The sequence below is a fragment of the Acomys minous genome (genome assembly GCF_964271855.1).
Source record: "Acomys minous genome assembly, chromosome: 1".
Classification (NCBI taxonomy): Eukaryota; Metazoa; Chordata; class Mammalia; order Rodentia; family Muridae; genus Acomys; species Acomys minous.
The window spans coordinates 152,962,324-152,984,537 of record NC_140483.1 but is presented as its reverse complement, the minus strand read 5'-3'; the positions used below and the strand labels follow the sequence as shown (position 1 = coordinate 152,984,537).

The 22,214-nt window shown below is 41.3% G+C and overlaps 1 protein-coding gene across 2 annotated transcripts in view; it reads right to left on the bottom strand.

Moving 5' to 3' along the window:
• Positions 1–571: 571 nt before the first annotated feature.
• MUSK (muscle associated receptor tyrosine kinase) overlaps positions 572–22,214 on the bottom strand; it is a 143,063-nt gene continuing 121,420 nt past the window's right edge. Inside the window, exons 11-17 of one of the 2 annotated variants that reach the window (XM_084780050.1) lie at positions 21,074–21,337; positions 19,262–19,437; positions 18,570–18,593; positions 9,342–9,540; positions 8,700–8,891; positions 7,160–7,308; positions 572–4,556 (exon numbers count right to left, since the gene is read on the bottom strand). In XM_084780050.1, the coding sequence (XP_084636176.1) occupies positions 3,874–4,556; positions 7,160–7,308; positions 8,700–8,891; positions 9,342–9,540; positions 18,570–18,593; positions 19,262–19,437; positions 21,074–21,337 (1,687 nt within the window). In that variant the 3' untranslated portion in view covers positions 572–3,873. Of the gene's footprint in view, positions 4,557–7,159; positions 7,309–8,699; positions 8,892–9,341; positions 9,541–18,569; positions 18,594–19,261; positions 19,438–21,073; positions 21,338–22,214 lie in introns of those variants that run through there. The other variant, XM_084780049.1, reaches the window with a different exon arrangement.

Below are 22,214 nucleotides of genomic sequence, written 5' to 3'. Positions count from 1 at the left end.
AATTTATATGGTTGTACATTATTAACATATAATGTAGGAAAAATAATCATTTGAATACATCGAAATTCAGCATCATTTTCTAATGAATAAAAACTGTTAACAAAGACACACAGAGATCTACTGTATATATTTTATCATGATGGCAGTGATTCAAATATGTATGACAAAATTTAATGCTTAAGGTGCTTTCATGAAACAACGAGAAAGTGATACAATCAACAGAAAAATGTTAGTATCACACAAATCATAATTCAAATGTCCTCCAAACTTTGAGAAAGTTTAATATAATTGATATTTAAATAACTACAAGTGCAAGTTGCAAAATAAAAATTTCTAAATTACTCTATTGGCAATGATTACAAGGCCAATATACTTAGTATTGGTGAGGCTGAAAGAAATGGGCTCTGTCCTTTGCCTGGAAGATATATGCATTGACAAAATAATCAAGAAATATAATTTTCGATATGTTCAAAATCATTAAAAGTACAAATACTCTTTATTCTAGAAATTCCACTTCTAGGAGTGATATCTAAAGAAATTTCTTAAGAAAAGTGCTCAGAATATCCAGCAATAAAGATTACAAAAGATTACTTTATTATGAAAAGCCTAATTCCAACAATGGACTATTACATTACAAAACTATGATAAATTAATATAATGCTATGCAGTCATTGCAAGTGATGGTATACACAAATATTTTTGATACAGACTATGGTAAGGTCATTAGGTAATAAGAACACAGCTCAAACCTGTATAAAAGTCTCAGTGTGTCTGTTTAGCTTTAAATTATCTATTATCTATCTGTCTATCTATCTATCTCTCTATCTATCATCTGTTAATCTATCTACATAGCTATCACCTATTGTTTATACATCTACCTACATATAATCTATCTCTATCTTTCTACTATCATCTATAATCACTTATCTATCATCATTTATCATCTTCTATATATCTGTAATCTATCATCTGTCTACCTCCCTATCTACTTATTGATAAGCAGTGTAAGTATATTTTAATGGTATTAAAATTAATAAGCAAAAGCTAGTGTTTCTTCATTCTTACAATGGTTTATTATTATGTAGTATGTTATTAATGTGTGTTGCTTGATTTTTTTCCTTTTCATAAGAAATGATTACTCTTTCAAGGAAGAAACAACACTTAAGACAAAATATACATCTATTTTCTCTTTCATATAAAGTATAGCAGAAGCATATTGTGCATTTTTATAAAACAAACCTTATATTTCATCTCTAAAATGAGTACAATAGAAAATTAGGCTGTAGGCAATTGCTAAAATAAAACTATAAATGCTTTAGGAAAATGAAAATTTCAACTCTTACTTTTGCTTTTTGAGACTGGGTTTTGCTAAATGTGTAGTCAAAGCTGGCCTGGAATTTGTGACCTTTTTGGTTCAGGCTCCCAAGTGTTGGGATTGAAGGCTTGTGCTGCCATGCTTAGGTCAACTTTACCAGTGATTTAAAAAAATTAAATTAAAATGGCACTGTACTGGGTGGGTTAACTACTTGCCATACAAGGCTGTGACCCAAGTTCAGGCTTCCAGAACCCACATCAAGTCAGATGAAGTAGCTTCTGCTGTAATCACCAAGCCTGTCGAGCAAGATGGAGGTGGAGACAGAAGAATCGCCAGGAGCTCGAGGGTCAGCTAGCCCAGCACACACAGCAGCTCACAACAAGGGAGAAGATGAAGACGATGCTGGAGGCTGTCCTATGACCTCTCTATGTGTACCATGACACCATGTGTGCACACACACACACACACAAGTGCTTAGTGTTATGAGTTATCTCAGACAATGCAGTTATAAAAACATTTCTAGAGACTGACAATATATAACAAAGGTTTTCTTCTTATTATTATTTTAAAAGTGTGTGTGTGTGCGCGCGAGCACCTCCAAGAGCAGGTGTCCTTGGAGGCCAGAGGCATTGGGGCCCCTGGGACCAGAAATTACAGGTGGTAGGAAGGTGGATGCTGGGAGCCAAACTCCAATTCTTACAAGAGCAGTATGAGCAATCTCTCCTGCTCCCACAACACAAGTTTTAATAATGAGCATGCCACCCAGTCCATACATGTCCTGCCTTAGAATAATGAGAGGGAGGGGACACATTGGCTGTGTCCAAATGTAGGTGATCAGAATATTGTTTATGATGACAAAAATGGAGGAACCGCACATGTTCAAAATTTAAAATTGATCAAATAACGGGATAGCCATGAAGTTGATACTATTCAGATACTGCATTTGTTTTTTAGAATAATCACGGCACATAACAGATTCACGATAAACCACGAAGTGATGGAAAGGGTCTTTTTTTTTCTGCTCTGTCCCAATACCTACCAGAGAATGTGGGCAGAATGATCTGGTATTTTTGCTGCCTTTGGCATCTGAACAGTTACATAGACGTGCTGCTGACTTGCTGACACTGTGCTGCATTTGGTAACATGCCTCCCCCTTTAAATTGGTATAGTGAGTCCACAATGTGAAAAAAACTTTGTTCGGAAAAGAAGGTGATGCTGGCCCCATGTTCCTACACTACAGCATACAACAGCCAGCTAATGGTTTAATACCTAGTGATTGTAAAATCAATAAAGAAGTAACGTAGTGATTTTTAACTCAAAAGCACAATTACAACTCATGCTGAGGTAAACATATCATCTACTGGATGTTTGGACTGGTTTAAATTGATAATACAAAACTAAGTTTTCTTCTTATTCATTGAAAACACTTGGGAGGAGTAATAACAAGGCATACAGTGCAGGCTTAGAGACTACATACAGATGACAAATCACCTCCACAGAGTCCCTACATATGTGAGGAGGTTTCCACTGAGAAATCTTAAGCACTGGGGACCTGAGTCCAGAAAGTTTTAAAAAAATGATATTAAGTAACAAGATGGTTTGACCCACTGTGCAGAAGCTATGAAGCAACACATGGCTGCTCGTATGACCATTCAACCAAAACTGCCTTTTAAAAGAGATCAGAAGACATAAAACCACGCTGTGTGAAATAGCTGGGGACCACAAAGCATCTTGCACTATCCAATGTTACACCTCATGCTTTACAGTAGTTGCTGGCCCGTGGTGACAGAGTTACTGTGTGGCATATTCAAGAGCACTTACAGAATGAAAAAGTCATACCTGACAGAGGTGAGAAATGTATCTGTCACTTATGTTATTTTAAGGAAAATGTGCCAATATAGCTCTCAAAAAAAGGTAGACTAACAAGTTATGAAATATTTTTCCAGAAAAAAAAAAAAACAACAGGAGAAATGAGGCAAATGACACCCATGATGTGGGCACACCAAGGAAGAGCTTCTGTGGAAAACAGACAGAAAACGGATGCCAGGAAGTGTGGTCAGCACTTGCGTTAAAATAGACACCCGACTCCAGAATGCAAACAAGTGATTACACATTCAGTGCAAGAGAGAAGAAAAACAGAAAGAACCTATCGTGTACCTTTGGTTTTCTCTCCTTTGCCAAAACATACACAAAGGCACACTGTCTTTGCAATGGACAGGATGTCTTCTGTTAAAAATGAAGCCGCCCATCCTTCTTTGGGTTCCACCTGAGCACACCAGCCTCAGGATGCAGGAACAGAACCCAGGATGCTCTCATGCAATATGAGGGAGAAGAGCTGTCCTCTTTCCTAGCCTGGGTCTCCGACTACATATTTCAATGTGACCCTTTAATCCCATGGGTTCTTCACGGTGTGTTTCTCCCGGCAAACAAGCAACTGGCTCGGGATGTCTACGTTAAACCCTTTCCTATACGGTCTTACCCGGCCTCTGCTGTGGGACTCCTCCCACTCACAGTCTGAAAAGAGCCTAGCAGGTGTGGTTGTTGGAGCATGGTCAACCTCAGACACCCACCGTTCCCTCTGCTCTTTCGCACATGCGCTGCAGGATCCGGTGGATACTGCAGAAGCTGGGTCTGTCCGCGGGCAGCTTGCTCCAACACAGGCGCATGAGGTTGTACAGTTCCAAGGGGCAGTTCTCAGGGCAGGAGAGGATGTTGCCATCTCTCACATAATAAATCACCTCCTCATGGGCCATTCCATAGTAGGGCTGCAGTCCATAGGAGAAGATCTCCCAGAGGACCACACCGTAGGCCCACACATCCGATTCCGTGGTGTAGCGGTTGTAGAAAATGGACTCAGGCGGCATCCAGCGGATAGGGATGGCATCATTTTCATTAGCTTTGTAGTAGTCGGCCGAGTAGATGTTCCTAGAGAGACCAAAGTCTGCAATCTTCACCACCATGTTCTCCCCCACCAGGCAGTTCCTGGTAGCTAAGTCCCGGTGGACAAACTTGCGCTCCGACAGGTAGGCCATGCCAGCTGCTACCTGCCTGGCAATGCAGAGCTGTTCTGCGCAGGATAGGGGTGGGGGACCAGGGCTGGACACCCGAGCCCTCGTGGACAGATCACTGTGGCTGAGGCTGCACACGGTGTGAGGGGCCATGCTTCGGAGGAACTCATTGAGGTCGCCATAGGCCATGTATTCAAAGAGCAGGCACATCGGCTTCCCTACCGCACACACACCTGCAACCAAAAGGTCTTGGTTAGACTGGAACTTTCCACAAAGAAGGAGCACTCCGAAATCAAGGGACCAGACCAGAAAAGATGAGGTCCCAAGTATTACGGGCATCGTTTGTCATACTGTGAACCCCCTTCTTTGCTTAAACATGCCCTGTTACCTGGTAAGATTCGTTGTATTTCTTCTCTTTGTAGGACATCTGTTATCTTTTCACATACCTTACTTTTCATACACATTCATTGTATTAAAGGTGTTCCCCCAACATTTTATCTCTTGGAGTGGAGGGATTATGTTCCCTGTTTCTTTAAATCACTCTGACTTACTGTAACAAATGTAAGTGGGTTCAGGAATGGATGATGCAAGCGTTGTGTTTAGATCTCTGAAGAGTGAGAACAAGGAAGATCTACCAGATATAGGAAAAACAAAAACAGAACAAAACCAAAAAAACAAATCCAAGATTCTTAGAGGAAGTTATTAGGTAGCCATAGTAAAATCGTTCGAAATTTAGACTTTTATCGTTTTTTTTAACATTTGAGATTATACTATAATTTTATCATTTCTCCCTCATCTTACTTTCTTTCAAAATCACGGCCTCATTTTTCATTGTTGTTCCATACATATATGTGCACGTATATAATACATGTTCCTAAATACAACTTTGCCAGTCAGTGTGTTTATGTTTAATGTTACTTATATGTATATTTTCAGGGCTGACCATTTGGTGTTGGATAAGAGCTGCTGAGCTCTTCCCTGAGGAAGACTATTTCTCACAGTCTCTCTATGCATTAGTTCTTTGTGTGAAGGTCTAGTAGGATCTTTCAACCTCCCTGTGGCACCCATCACCTCTTCTCTCCCTCTCTCTCTCTCTCTCTCTCTCTCTCTCTCTCTCTCTCTCTCTCTCTCTCTCCCCTCTGCATGTGTGTGTATGTCTATACACATGTTTATGTTTGCATGTAAAGCTATATGCATATTCAAATGCATGTGTACATGTATGAGTGTGGATGTGGAGTATAAACACCAATGTCAAGTCTCTTGTTTTTCTTTTGGTTTTTTGAGACAGGGTTTCTCTGTGTATCCCTGGCTGTCCTGGACTCACTTTGTAGACCAGGCTGGCCTTGAACTCACAGTGATCCACCTGCCTCTGCCTTCCCAGTGCTGGGATTAAAGGCGCGCACCACAGCGCCCTGCTCAAGTCTCTTTCTTACTTGCTCCCCACCTTATTTTCTTGAGATGGAGTCTCTCACTGACCCTGAATCCCACCAGGTCCACCAGGCTGCCTGGCTTCAAGTCCAGGGATCCTCCTGTCTCAACTCAACCAGTATTGGGGTTTACAGCCGTGTATCACCATGCCTAGCCCTTCTGTGGGTGCTGGGGATCCAAACTCAGGTGTCCTGCTGGTGCAGTGGACACTTTACACACAGAGTACCCTCTTCCCGACTCCAGCTTGTGTTCTTTAAGAACCAGATAAGCTTGCCCAGGGGCCTCTGTAGGTGCATCCCATTCTCCACTCAGCCAGCTGCCAGCCTCTTACCTCTGCTGCCAGCCTCTTACCTCTGCTAGGTCTTTACACAAATGACACGTGCTCACTGCAGTCTTAAAAAATATTAGCTCACATTCCAAAAAGCTTTCCTTTGCTTTGAGTTAAAAAAAATCAGGAGGAATATAAGCCATGTTTACTTCTTTTTTTTTTTTTTTTTTTTTTATCGTCAGAATGTTTTTATTTCGCCAGGAAGTTTACATTTCCCCACTTTCTGACCTAGCACCAATAATCATGATGAATCAGGACTAAAGTTAGAACTCATTTAGTAGGCAGCCATGTATAAGAAACATTTTTTTCATAAATTCTTGTGTTTAGTTATAGAAGCACTAAGCATGTTGTCATTGGGTTACAAGTAAACATTAGCAAATCAATACATTTGCAAATATGGAATTTTTAATGTTATGAATATTTTGCAATATACTTTCGTTTACTTGAGAGATTTGGTGGAATTTTCTTCCATTTTTTTTATTGCTCTTATTTACAACAGATTTTCCTTATAAGCCATGTTTACTTCTATATCCATCTCTCAAAAAGAATGTAGGCTCTGTAAGGCCAGATAATTTTGGAAGTTTTATTTATTTCTATGTAATTATATAAACTGTTCAATTAATACTTGTTAAATTTATGAATCTGTGATGAAATGGCAACACAACAATGAGCAAAAATGAGTAATAACTTAAATTAGGATATTCTAGTTAAGAAAAAATGGACAAATGAGACGTATATACTTTTAGGCCTTAATAAATTCCGTGATTGTGAATGAGTGTCAAAGAAATTTTCCTCATGTAAAGACACCTGGAAAAATTTTGAACCAGAAAAGAGGCAGCAATGACAGAGAAAATCAGAAGTGGTGGAGTTAAAGGTGGGTTTCTGTGAAACACAAAGTGTTCTGAAATCTGGGGTAGAAGGAATGTGGGGAGGTAGATGGGAAGGCTAAACTAGGAAAGGAAGAGACATAATTCACTGATCAGAGAGTAAGGCACAAGGACAAATAAGTGAAATGCAAAAGAAGAAAAACTTAGAAAACATCTTTTCTGAGGAACAATTTCTTCAGTTATATTTTCATACCTAAGAGCTTCACAATGTTGGGGTTGTCAAATTCCGCCATGAGGGCTGCCTCCCTCTGGAAGTCAGCTTGCATGTCTGCCGAGGCCTCCTCCTTAAGCATCTTCACAGCCACCATAGTGAAAGGTTCATAAGGAAGTAAGCCTGGAGCCCTGAGAGGTAAACCAAAGACAGGGGTGTTTATGCCCCTGTGCTTATATTTACTTACATTTATATACCATCCTCCCCCCACACTTATGAAGCCTTTTCGGGAGCCACAAAGCGAAGGAAGGTGTCAACTGTAAGTCATGCTGAAGTTTCTTGATGCTGGATAAGAAATTAACTAGTTATTCTTAACATAGATTATATTTGACAATGTATTGCTTACCAACTAGACACACACACACAAACACACACACCACACACACACACACACACATACACACACACACACACAAACACACAGAGAGAGAGGGGGGGGAGGGAGAGAAAGCTAATATATCCACTGTAATCCCCTACTGGTTAACCTGAACCTAGATCCCTCAAGAGTGAAGACTGCGGCTGACTGCCTTTGTGTCGCCCCCACAGCGTAAAGTCCCCTCTTGCCAAGCTCACAATAAGCATGTAAGACTTTTCATTTTAGATGTAGCCTCAAAAACAAGGCTACTTTAAGTGGAGTAGGATGCTGAGTGCTCAAGGACAGGACTGACAACTGGTGATTAATCCAAGCCCACGTCCGGCTGCACAGCACATGTCTGTGGATCTAGGTCCACACAGAGTGGGTATGTTACTCCATTTCAAACAAAGTTTAAAAAAAAAGAGCTATGATTGACTGTAAATACACCCCTTTCCTGAACTCATTGATTTTTGAATTTTTACAATTTCCCTTGGTTTTAGTATTCTATGAATTTCTATTTAATGTCTATAGAAGTCAAACTCTGAGTTCTTAAACACTAATTCAAAGGAAACTTTAAATAAAGCAGAGGTTAGCGATAGAAAAACGAAAATGAAGTAAATAGGGATTGTTACCAAATAAATGTAAGAAATTATGGCTAAAGTGTATGGAAACATGATTTCTAGAAATCAAATATGGTTAAACTGCTAGTCATTTCTTGTAAGGTACTTTTAATGGATTTCTTCAAAATTAAGAATTTAAACCCAGCAAACTGCATTCTTTCTAGGCATGCTACTTTCTAGTAAAGGGGGCATCAAGGTTCACAATAAAGCATGTAGAGGTAAAGGGATAGCATAGAGCATGGGCTGCTTTTCCAGAGGATGCACATAATAGTGTACTCTCGTCTGTAACTCCAGTTTCAGCGGATGCAATGCCGTCCTCTGGCTTCTGTGCACCCACATGGTGCACAGACAAACATACAGGCAAAACCCCAACACATAAAACAAAAAATAAGAACCTCAAAAATAGCTTTCAATACAAATAAATGATGTCAAGAATAAAATGACTCGATAATAACTTTTATTCCCAGTAGATCCTTCTAACAACCTGGTTACTTTTCAAACATAGTGAACTTCAGCAGAGAATGTTTTTCCCCATAGTTAACTTTACCTCGCTTGGAAGACCCTTCCAAACGCTCCCTCTCCGATGTCTCTGACATACTCAATGTTATTCCTGGGATACTCCAGGCTGAGCAACTTGGGGTTCAGGAGGAGAGGCATCCTCTGGTACATGGGGTTGGGATGGAGTCTGTCCAGCAGGAGCTCAGAAGGCAATGTGGTGAGGGTCACCGCTGCTGACTCTCTGCAGGTGAGAGAGGCAAGATCAACAGGGGCCCTTGCCCTTAGACCTGGATCCTTAGAGATATTTAGAAATACACAGAGCATATAATAAATAGTAAGATGGCTGGAGACTCTTGGGCGTGAGAATGATAAAGTCTGTTGCTTGGTCTCCAGTCAATAGGCACATCTAGTCACCACCCACATCAGCAGCAGAGCTGGGAGAAGACGGGATGCAGAAGTAGTCATTCCCATCCTTGTGATTGCTTATGTTCTCCCTATTATAAAAACTGACTTTGGTACCCATGACCATTCTAAAGTTCAAAGTAGGGGGTGTTGAATTTTAAAGCCAGAGTATGGATGCTAGTAAGACTATGCTGGTGTGACAGACGTTTTCCATGCCCAGTTCCCAAACTGAGTATGTGGGTTATAGTAAGGCGTGACTTCAGGTGATTGGCTTCAACGCGATCCTCACCTTTTCTTACTTTTCCACTCTTTCCTTCTCCGGCAGCAATAAAGAGTAGCGATGGTAAGAAGAGCAAAGACGGCAAAGCTGGACATGATGGAGATGATGACGGTCATGGAGTACGCAGGCGAGACAGCAAAGGAAGATGTGGAAGAAGGCAAATTGGGAATGTCCATGCTCGGCTTGGAGGACGCCACTGATGGGAATGCTGCAAGGAAGCAATAGTTCTTTGTGCTTATTTTGGAACCTTTAAGAGTCAGGTTTTGTATGAAGCACTTGATACCACAACATTAACAATATGGTAGTGGATCAGGTTCTCGTTGGTTATCTGTCTATAAAGTCTAATATTAATACTCCAGTAAGGTTCATTTGCAAGGGGAAGGAAATATACATTCCTATAAGAAATCCAAATCTTGGACTTAGGCTCCTTATACACTATATATGAGTGACAGCACTTGGAAAATTATGCAGTAAAAATATTTTCATGTAATGACTCTGAATTTGAAGGTGAGAATGTCTGAGATGAGCTTGTGGGTGTGTGTGTATGCATGTGTGTGTATGTGTATGCATGTGTGTATGTGTGTATGTGTATGCATGCGTGTGTGTATGTATGTGTGTACGCATGTATGTATGCATGCATGTGTATGCATGTGTGTATGTATATGCATGTGTGTATATGTATGCATGTGTGTATGGATGTGTGTATGCATGTATGTATGCATGCATGTGTGTATGTGTGTGCATGCATGTGTGTATGTGTATGCATGCACATGTGTATATGTGTGTACGTGTTTGCGTGTGTGTATGTGTATGCATACATGTGTATATGTGTATGTGTGTGCATGTGTGTGTGTCTGTGTAGCAGTAGTAGTAGTAGCAGTTGTAGTAGTAGTAGTAGGCTTACAAATAATAAAAATAATAAAGAAGAAAAATGAAGCCATTGGAACATAATGAGCAGAAGCAGACTCATCTAAAACCTGAACTCATCAAACTCCCATGTAAAAGGCCAATGAGATTTAAAAACAAGTAAAATCTGTGTTGTGCTGTAGATCAGCAGATGCCACACTTCTGTCACTCTACTTGTATCTTTCAAGTTCACGGGGACAATTTAAACAACCTTATTACACATGCCTTGAATCTTTTTTGTAGAGTGACAAAAGGTAAAAACATGAAAGCAGAATAATTTATAAATGACCAAAAAGAGTCTTGACATCTAAGAATCAACTTTGCAGCCTAAAGGGAGTGAAGATGATTTCTCTAAGTATCTGGGGAACAGCGACAGGTGTGGCTAATGCCAGGCCAAGGAGATAAACCGCAATTGATCTCAAAGGCACAAATCACAAAACTCTTCTCTCTCACAAAAATGCCTTCAGTGAGAGGGTAAATAAAATCCAACAGGACTATGAAGAACAAGAAAGCTCTGTAACTCTTATGGGTAAAAAAATTAAAGTAACCATTGTTATAAGTCAGTAAATGAAAGTCTTAATGGCACGAATGAAATTTGGCCAAAATTATCTTCGTTGATAAACTCGTGGCTTTGTCTTCTCCTATTAGACATACCAAAGAGGATGAATAGAGTTATGAGACTTCAGACAAGCAACAATAATTCTTGAGAGCAAAGGGAAACAGGAGGTACATCAGTACACCTATGCAAGCAGAGGTTACAGAGTGAGACCACACATACCACAGATGGCAGAGTAAAATTGCTGGTCTCTTAAACATTTAGAACATGGTTTGATGAGGAGAATTTTAATTGGAAAAGACAAGAAAGCCACAGTGTAGCAATTAAGAAAGAAGTGTTATCTCAAGAGACTCTCAGATCAATAAAGACAAAATAGTACATAATTACGCAATCACACTTAGAGAAAATGATAGGAATACAGTAGTTACAGAATCAGAATAAGAAATAGACATGAGTACAACCACAAGCAAGAAATTACCTTTTAAAACCATTGTATAATGACAAACATACTGTTTGAGGCTTTGGGAAGGTAAAATTTCAGTATTACAATATGTCCCATCTACAGAACACTCTTTTAACCAGTTAAGGAATCTATAGTGCTAATATGCAACCCAGAAATGTTAGCAGAAAAGGAAAAGGCACACACCAGTCATCTGACAGATGCCTGTCACAAGTGCCTGAGGGAGCAACTGCTGACTGATCCAAATAGAGTAAGACAATACAGGTTTCACAAACAGAAAACAGAGTGTTAAGATAAAAAAAAAATCAAAAACAGAAAAGAAAAATCTGTATTTCAGTAGGAGCCAATGGCATTTGGAAAGGGGGTTTTTGATAGTGATGGTTGTAAATAGTGCCTGTGTCTGCCTCTTAGTCTAGAGTGGGGACAGCTCAGCACTGCTAGCTGAACAAAAGAAAGTCATTGATACAGCAGGTGCCCAGGGCTGCTTGAAACACAGCATTCATGAAAGCAGAGGCTATAAGGGGTGCTTATGTCCGACTTTTAGTCTAGGAGTGGACACAGTGAACACCCTGACTACCTGAAGGAGAGATAAACTTGTTTTCGTTATGATCCCAAGTGTGGGATTGGAACGATCTTGTTAGAGAACAGGTGAGGTTAATCCACTAGAAGATGGACCACCTCGTGTGGGAGCTTGACTGTTGCCAGCTGAAAATATCCCATAAACAGACTCTGGGAGGAGATATGTAAATGAGCCCAGAATTGGAGGCGGGGCTTTTGGGAGACTTCAAATAGTTCTGGCCACTTTGAAAGGCTCCTAGAGAGAACCGCTGGAGGGAAGGCTCCGAGAAGCCAGCTCCTGCTGAGGTACCGGGTTCTGGTTACTTCAGGTTCCAGCAGGAGAAATCCTGCTGACTACACCAGGAGAATCGCTCCTCAGAACTGGTATCCTTATGGTTTTGGTATTGTGTTCATTAATCCTCTTTTCATATTGTTTCGGTTCCTCGGGTTATAAGTGACATGTGCTCAGTTAATAAGTGTGTAATAAAATATAGTGGTTAAAAAAAAGTGAGCCTACAACTACCAATGGCTAAGCAAGTGTTTTTGAGCTGTAGAGATCAAGTGTGGTCACTGTTGTGACTTATGAAGACATATGGGACAGGAAGATATTCAGTACAGCAGTAAACATCTGCGTGGGATTGGTGACAGCTGGCCACATCAGGGCACAGCAGTGGTGGGGTTAGACTCCCTAGGCTCTAATGCTGGTCCACAGTCACCCCTGGCTTTTTCAATCCAAAGGAAGGTTGACAGGAGTCAGCTAAACTTCCCATTCTTAACACAGTAAGAATAAACATTAAAAGGTATAGATTGATGTCTATTTTTATGCCTGGATTTTACAGGGCTGGTCATATTATATACAATATGTGAGATAATATAATTTGTGAAGTTGATGTGATATAGTCAGGAAGCATATGGGTCATTTTTTTTTCTCAAAAACATTAAAAATTGGGTTCAGCAGATGGTGCTTTGGGTACACAAGAATGAGGATAGGAGTTTGGATTTCCACAGAAAAGTGGAGTGTGGTGACATGCGTTTGTACTCCAATGCAGGGGACATGGCATAGACAGCTGGGTCCCGGAGCTCACGGTCTGGCCCATCTCACCAATGGGTGAGGCCCTGTCTCAAAAGCAAAAACCAAAAAACAAAAAACAAAACCAAAAAACAGATGAATAGTGATAAAGGAATGTCTGGTCTCCACATACGTACACAGGTGCACCTGCCCACATATATATGTACATACGCGTACATACACCAAATTATTGTAAAATAGACTTTAATTATATGTTCTTTAAAAATTCATGATCATTCTGTAAGATTTATTTTCTAAAATGCAAGAATTTCCATCCTTTGACCAGTAGTTCTGCTGTATGGATTCAAACACGTCTCCCTCCCTGGACAGTTCTATTAGGATTCTTTGACTGTTGCTTGCAAGAGCAAGTTGCGCAGGTTTTCACCAGAGCCATTTCAATCACCCTACCTGGAGCCAAATGGACAAGTCAAATTTCCATGAAATTCCCCTTCTAGCCTTAATTTTTCTTAATAAAATTTATATCTTCATCTTTTTCCCTATGGTCACCAGGTAGTCACTCATCCTACACTAGGACATTGATTCTTGTTAATGACGTGTAGGAATCAGGCGCATTGTGAGCTGACTTGTCAAGGAGGAACCAATCACTACGCAGACTGGTAGCAACAAAATGCAAGAGGCTGTTGTAAGAGTCGTAAAACGTGTCAAGAACACATAGGGGCACTAACAGCACAAGTCTCAGCATGCTGTGTGAGTCTTCTGATGCAAATGTAAATTAGACATAAATAATGAAAGGGCAACACTAGTGGAAAGCCACTACAGTCTGAGCATTTGTGGCTCTTGAAAGCCACATGTGATATATGCCCTTATCAAAGAGATCTGAGTGGCTCCTCCCTTCTGCCATGCAGTGTTACAGTGAGAAGATAACAACACCTGAAGTTGTAGCTACAGCAGCCATGCGGATGGTCCTCACCTGACACCAAATATGTCTATGTCTTAATCCTGGACAGCCAACTTCCAGAGCTCCGAGAAACAAGCTGCTCCCTCTATGGTGTTTTGTTATTGTCTCTTAAAAGGCCAAAACCAAGATGACTGCTTGGGGCGGGGCATTACAAGAGTTGAGTGGAATGCAGGTAGGGAGATATTTTTACAATGGAAATTGTACGGGTTGGAACCAAGATGCTGTGGTGCTTCTTCAAAAGCACACATGACACTTGTATGGGTTGGAACCAAGATGCTTCTTCAAAAGCACACCTGACAGTTCCATTGTTCCAGGTGGAGACATCTCCAGTTATGGGCAACATGAGCTTTGGGCCATAAGAAGGTCTTACATGCCAATGGGAGTTATTCGGCCTTTGCCCTGCATCAATTGGAGAAGATCGCAGGAGGGTGCAGCAGTTGGTCAGCTTTGTGCCTTAGAAAGACATCTCAGCTGCAACCTAGACCTCCATGATACCATTCCTATTACGGCTGATCTTAAGATCCTAGCATGACCTCCTAAGGAGTCATAAAGAGATTATCTGATGCACACCATTGGGTAGGATTACACACACACACACATACACACACACACACACACACACACACACACACACCACAGATAAAGAGAACATCTAAAAGCTTCTGTCTAGACAAAAACAACAGCGACAACAACAAAACAAATACAAGAAAAATATTCAGACATATTAAACTATTCCACTTTCAAAATTAGAAGCTACAAAGGATGCAACTACATCTACAGGCTGCTTAGAGACATGCAGTGACACACAAAATCTTCATAGTTTGCTATTTTACCTCAGTTATTGAGGCAAGATGAGACTACTGGATGATACTCACTCTCAAGACTTCCCTTGAGAAGATACACAAAATAACTCTCCACTGAAGACCAACCGAATCTGAATGGCACTTTGAGATGATAAGAATAAAGGAGTAATAATAAAAACATGTACTTCCAAACCTAAATAGAAATGGTGACATGGCTGGGAACTTTGTTTAATTCTCTAAATAAGAATTAAAAAAAAAAAAGAGTCACGCTTTAAGGAGAAGAAAACATTAATGCTGGGGAGACAAATAATGAGCTACACGTATGCTGAGCCCCTCACTGAGATGCTACAGGGTCCGTGGTGACCAGAATGAGGAATGGAAAGGGGGAGCTGGGATCTGGCTTTTGAACAACAGTGGGAAAATAACTAGCTCAAAATAAGTAAAGACCAAGTCCTAGGAATCCCCCTGCCTCTCTGCCTGGCCAGCCTGGGATCATACGTGTACATCATCACGCCTTTCTTTCTACCACTGTGCTGGGGATTGAACTCACATCCTCGTGCTTGCACAACAAGCACTCTGCTATCTGAGTCTCCTCCCCGAGCCCACACAGGGAGATGACTAGGTGGGCAGCGTGAGTTCACTCTACACTCATAGAAGACCAAGCCATCACCACAGAAGGGCTGCGTTCTAATCGTTGTCATATCATGAACTGTCTACTGCATCCAGTTCTGAGCATCCCCTCCATCCTCCCAGGGTAGATATGAAGGCAGCAGTGGCTATGAACCTCATCTCACGAAAGAAAAAGTTGGAAATTGGACATGTTTAATGCAAAGAGATACAACTTTAAGGAGATAGAATATGCATCTCCAAGTACTTTCAAGTTTGCGCTACAAAGGGTGCATCAAAGGAAGTGGAAAAATGATCAGCCACAACGGACCAAATGGCCGAAACGGTCTCACAATTAATGGAGTGACTTCTAGTTCGGTAAGAGAATGCCTGCAGAGACAGTGCAGAGTAGGGCGCCCCCTGTAGGAAAATTTAGGTGGAAGAACTATTAAAATCGCTTCCAGTTCTGTTTCTGAGTTTCTAGCTTTCCCATTCCCCAAAAGACAGGCCCAATCAGCATTTCCAATGATTAAAATATTAACACATTACAAAACTCGCTCGTCCTCCCTCCCTCCCTCCCTCCCTCCCTCCCTCCCTCCCTTCATTTGTGGCCAAAATAGTATCTGACCATTATGGAAACTGAATTTTAGAAGCAAACCATATATTTATCTAAATGGTGATTAAACGGTTGTCAAGTTGTCTGGATGATTTGAAGTTAGGAACATTTTTGTCAACGGGAGCTTCGCAAGACCAGTCACTCCTAATGGAATGTGAAAAGTCATCAGCGTCTCCTTTAGAATGAGTCTGTTATGACAAGCAGACAAGCTTTTCATGTGAAGTCTTGGAAATTAAAAAAGAAGATAATATAAAAACATAAGTTGTGACAATTTAAAATTAGACATTGATGATGGAGGCAGAATCAGACAGATTGGGGCTTAAATACTGGCTCAGCCCCACACTAGATAGGCCACGTGGGTGAGGTGGTTGACCTGGGCGAGTCGGTTGACTTGTTTCTCACATTGACTAGAGTGTAGAGTGAAACATGCTCATAGCACCTACTTTCATAGGACTGCTGGGGGGACTTAAGAGAGTCCGCACCTACCACACCAGTCAGTTTGTCAGGACTGGATAAACAGAAACTCACTCTCCAGGGACATGAATGGTGAGAGTAAAGTCAGAAGGGACAAGAGACTTGATGGGGCACAGCTCTCCATTACCAGAAAAAGCCACACAGCACTTTCCCTCAGAAACCTTGAAACAAAAGGCAGGCTCGCTGCTGAGCGTGCCAGGAAGATACGTGCAATCCCACAGAAGAGACAAACAGTACGCTTAGCTCAGAGTAATGTAAATACGGCAAAGTCATGACGTGTTCGAGGAGATATTTCACTTCAGCAAAAGATGCTGTTAAAGTAAAACAAACCGAGAAACTACTGAAACTCTAGTTCCTGTGTTTGAGCAAGTCAAAAATAATGTAAAGATGAAGAAGGATTTAAAATCTTGCTCTATTGTCTCTCAAAATGAGCTAGTAATGAAATTTGGAGTTTATTAAGAAGCAACAATGCATGGCCAGCAAGATTGCTCAGTGACTAAAGGCATTAAACAATGCAAATTGAGTTTGATCCCCAGGACCTATATGGTAGAACCGACTCTCACAAGTCATCCTTACACACACACACACACACACACACACACACACACATATACACACACACGCACGCGCACACGCACACACACATACACATATATACATGCCGACTCTAACAAGTCATCCTTACACAGACACACACACACATGAACACACACATACATGCCAACTCTCACGTTATCCTTACACACACACACACACATGCATACGCACACACACATGCACACGCGCGTGCACACACACACTCAAAGTAAATTAATGTAATAAGATCTTTTTAAAAATTATAAAACAAGGACCATTTGAGGGCTTAATACATTCCACAGAACCCAACTTGCTGTGTGCAATAAGGGCACTTTCTTTGTTAGATTACTAACCTGCTGTAAGATAACAGAGACAAGCACTTGCTTCTAACTCAGAACGCACAGACATAACCCACCTATGTGGAGAGAAAATGACCCCTTTACAACCTTTGGAGCTAATTTTCTCAAATGCATCCAGCTTCTCACAAAACTGTTTTCTAAAGTCAAGGAAATTAATATCTGTAGCTAGTTCTGTGCTGCTCAGCATTTCAACTTGCAGGAGCTATTTCTCTCCTTCTTCATGTAGGCCCTTGGGGTTGATGCATCAGGAACTGTAGCAGGCAGCTTTACTCTTTTGCTGGCCTTCCTGATGACCTTGTAGAAATCATTTCGCTTAACATTGCAAACGCTGTCTGAAAAGTGGCTCTCCTAAAGCCACAGCAGTAGAAACCAACCATGGTGGTATGAGCAGGTATGGCCTCCGTAGCCTCGAGTTTGAATGCCTTGCCCATCGGGTGTGGCACTATTAGGAGCTCTGGCCTTGTTGGAGTAGGTTGGAGGAAGTGTGTCACTGTCTCAATGAACTGCTAATAAATAAACACGGTAAGAAATTGAGATGCCAATGACATACTAAGAACTTTTCTTTTTGTTTCTATTAGAATGATTAGTTTTAGAATTAAAGCAAAATACTTTAAAAAGTAGAATTAGAGCGGGGTGCGGTGGTGCACACCTGTAATCCCAGCACTTGGGGAAGTAGAGGCAGGTGGGATTTCTGTGAGTTCAAGGCCAGCCTGGCCTCCAAAGCCAGTCCAGGAAAGCAAAGATTACACAGAGAAACCTTGTCTCAAAAAACCAAATAAATAAATAAGCAAATAAATAAATAAAAAGTAGGATTATAGGTGACCTATTGTCCCTTTTATTTTTCCTTGTTGGGCCAAAGGACAAGAGGTTCTGTAATTAATATAGAATTTATGTATAAAAACCCAAGGACTAAAAGAAGACGAAGGGAGAAAACTATATCTATTCTAAAAAAAAAAGAGGTTGCAAATGAAGATCACAAGTCAGCTCAATATAGGGAAAAAACAATTTGTTTCCATCTGAAAACAATGACAAAATTTAAAATTGTGACTACAGAAGCAAAGGCTACACTTAAACTTAACTGACAGATGAGGTTTACAAGAGGCCAACCGTCTTGAGGTAGGAGATAGTATTTGTTCCAGTCACAAGCGCCACACGTCCTCCAGTGTATCACTTAAAGGCTACAAGCTGAGGGGGTGGATGAGCTCCGACCCTGAGTGCGTGCTGAGGACACTGGGGACGTTCTGTTCTGCATATGGGGACGTGTGGTGTAAATATACATGCACGAATTCACTTACAGACACAGAAGATTTCAGAGGCACAAACGGAATTACTTACTTGTTATGTTTTCTTTTTTATAATCTGAGGGGGAAAGGATAAAAATTGATTTTAAGTAAGTATTAAGACAACTCCTAGATCGTCTGAGCTAGCGCTAAGAAAAGCGACTTTCCCTGTCAGTATTTTAATGAATGACAGATGAGTACTCAGATGTGAAGAGGGCATCTTTGAAATGAAACCAGCCATTAGTGTAACAACAGCCTCACAAATGAAATCCGTAAAGCACCATGCAGTCAGTGGCTTGGTTGTGTTTTGTGAGGTCAGCATTTTCAAACATGTGGCTTATTTTCTGCATGCTTACAAAAATCTGCATCGTTGGCTAAGAAAGAGGATTATTTATTCCTTTACGCCATTCCTCTGACAAACCATGAAATGCTTCTTAGCCATTTTTCCCATACGTTACAGAAAAGGTTACACTTGTAAGATTCCCCTATGAAATGAAGCAAGATCCAAGCATCAGCTGAACATGCCCTTTGATTTATCTGGAAAACAAATGAGTCTTTATAACCTAGGCAATTAGGATAGCTTTAGGATTCTCCTTAGTACATGTGTAGAGATGGCCAAGCGAAAAAACGTTAGAACAGCCTAGAAAGCCTAAAAATGAATGTTAGGAGCTTTAAGTACACACCTTATTTGACTGAAAACAGTAAATTTTCCTTAACTTCCAAAATCTGGAGGGAATTCTTTGTTACCTAAATATGGCAGTCTTGTGCAGGCCATGGGGTCCCGGTGCATGCTGGGAAGCTGGCTGCAGTCTGGCACCCGAAGGAGATGCATCCCGGATCTGTGGAGGCCTCGGAGGCTCTTTCCTTCCATCGCCAGCCATTCCTTTGCACAGAAAAGCTCCTTCACCGCCAGGCAGTACTCTCTGAAAGGCCGTAAGGCAAGAAGGTTTTGGTGAATCATGAGGAGCTGAAGCCAAATTTGCAGTGGGGCTTAAATTTTGTACTTTCAAAACTCCATCACGTCGTAGTGTTTTTTTGCTTACAAAAGCATTTTTATATACGGCTGGGTTTTTTTTTTTATTTAAATAATGCAAGATATTATAAGAAACTATGCTTTGAGATGAAATACTATCTTGCTTAATGTTTTTTGAAAGTTAGAATGAATTATATAATATCCTCTTCTCGAAGTTCATATTAAAAAGTGGAGATACAGGGGCTGAAGAGATGGCTCAGAGGTTAAGCGCACTTCCTGCCCTTGCAGAAGATTCAGGTTCAATTCCCAGCACCCACGTGGTGGCTCACAACCATTTCTAACTGTAGTTCCAGGGGATCCAATAGGTACTTAGATGGCGCACAGACATGTATGCAAGAAAAACTTTCCTATATGTACAATAAAATAAATAAACCTTTTTTTAAAAGGTACAGAAACAAAGTCAACAGTGTTAAGAACTAAGGGGCATGGACTATTGCCTGGAGTTGGTGGGCGGGGCTTGAGAAAGGAATACACCGAGCGCTTCTGCGAGCTCTGCTCTCAGGAACACAGCAGCAGCTCCTGCAACCCTTCACAGAAGCCCTTTGGGTTCCCTGGGAGCCCATCCCAGAGACCTGCCCTGAGGATGTAAGATGCTTCCAACACCACATTAATGACTGAGTGTGATGCCCTTAGGTTTTGGACAGGTTGTATAATGAGTGGAGGAACTGCAGAAAGCCTGGTTAGACTAATTGGAATGTGGAAGTTAACATTTGTTTGAGTTTACTAGGACAAACTGCATCAAGAGAAGCCTGGGTAATTTCCAAGTAAGATTGTTAGAGCTGATAATAAGAGGACAAATACTTTGAGAGGGAAAATAAAGTATGTAAGGGCTTGGGTGCAGCCCAGTGGTAGATCGCTTATGTAGCATGCACACATATATGCATGAGCACACACGCGTGCGCATGCGTGCATACACAGAGAGAGAGAGACAGAGACAGACACACAGAGAGAGACAGCGACAGACACACACAGAGAGACAGAGACAGACACACAGAGAGACAGACAGAAACAGAGAGATGCACACACATACAGACACAGAGAGAGAGAGAGAGAGAGAGAGAGAGAGAGAAGAGAAGAGAGAGAGAGAGAAGAGAGAGAAGAGAGAGACATAGAGACAGAGAGAGAGACAGAGACAGACAGACAGGCAGACAGACACACACACACACACACACACACACACACACACACATACACACACACAAACAGAAGGGGAGGAGAATAACGGGTGCCCTATGTCCCTATCAAGAAGGGAATTTTGTTTGTGCATGCATGTACACACCTGTATCACAGGGCTCCTTTGTGGTGTACAAGCCACTTTTTGACTGAGACGGACTGTAAGTTCAGTGTATTTGTTTCATAGGTTGCCATCCATGGTTTAAATGAGAGGAATTTTATCCTTTTAATTACTTCTTTTGGGTGAACAGCAAGTTTTGCCTGACCTACTGACCTCAGCGATGCCTTCTTTTGCAAGATACATACAAGGGGGGAAATGGATTTCCCCCCTTCACTTGCTTTCAAAGTTTTACCTGCAAATGGGCATGGGAGCGGGTACTCCTCCGGGGCTGCACTCTTGGAAGAGGTGGTTACACAGCAGAGCCTCGGCAGCTGGCCGGCACAGCTGGCTCACAGCCTTCAGCTCACTCCACGCGGTGTGGATCAGCAGCTCTTGGGCCTCCTCGGGATCCGCGTAGGAGATGTTGAAAAAGACAAGGGCGTCTTTCGCCAGGACCGAGTCGCACACCTCCCCTCTGTACTGAGCGCAGTAGCCTTTGCTGTCTGTCTGTGATTTACTGAAAGAGGCAGTGAAGAGCAGAGCCGGTCATATACACGGTTTCTTGGCATCCACTCTGCCTCTGCCACACATCCCATCTGTGTCTCAGAGACCGAGGAGACTGTCCTGGCAAACGCGTTGAAATGTTTCTTATGGATGGATCTTGTCCCCATTTCCAGATACCTCAAACTGTGGAAAGCTTGGGAAATGATCAAGAGCAGAGTGACTTTGGGCGTTTTTGTTGTTTATGTTACACACGGATGTGATTGTTACTACCCTCGGCTCACATACTTCTTGCACATAAGCTGATATAACCCGAAAACAAAAACAAAAAGACATTCCCTATGATGGGTAACAGATGAGAGAAGCCTGCAGCTTTAAGAACAATCTACATGAAGCTAATTGCCTGAAATGTTTAGTACATTCCTGTCTTGGCTATAGCACTGTGTACTGGGAAGGTGGTAGCTCATAAACTCACTGACAATACATACTGAATATTTATCATGTGTAGGCACCGTCACGTCTACTGTATTCTTATCTTTTCCATGGATCACTATCACTAACAGGGTGCCGAACTTCAATCATATTTCTAATTCAATTTTATGCTATTATTTTTAGATGTTTACTATTACGATTTAGTATTTTTAATCTTTTCAATTTTAAAAAATTTTTAAATTTTAAAAATTATTTAAAATTTTTAAGATTTACTATTATATAAAAAATTCAAAGTGGCTGGGCCTGGTGGTGCACACAGTAATTCTAGGGAGGCAGAGGCAGGTGGATTGCTGTGAGTTTGAGGCCAGACTGGTTTACAAACCAAGTCCAGGACAACCAAGGCTACACAGAGAAAGCCTGTCTCAAAAACAAAAACAAAAACAAAACAAAACAAAAAAGCC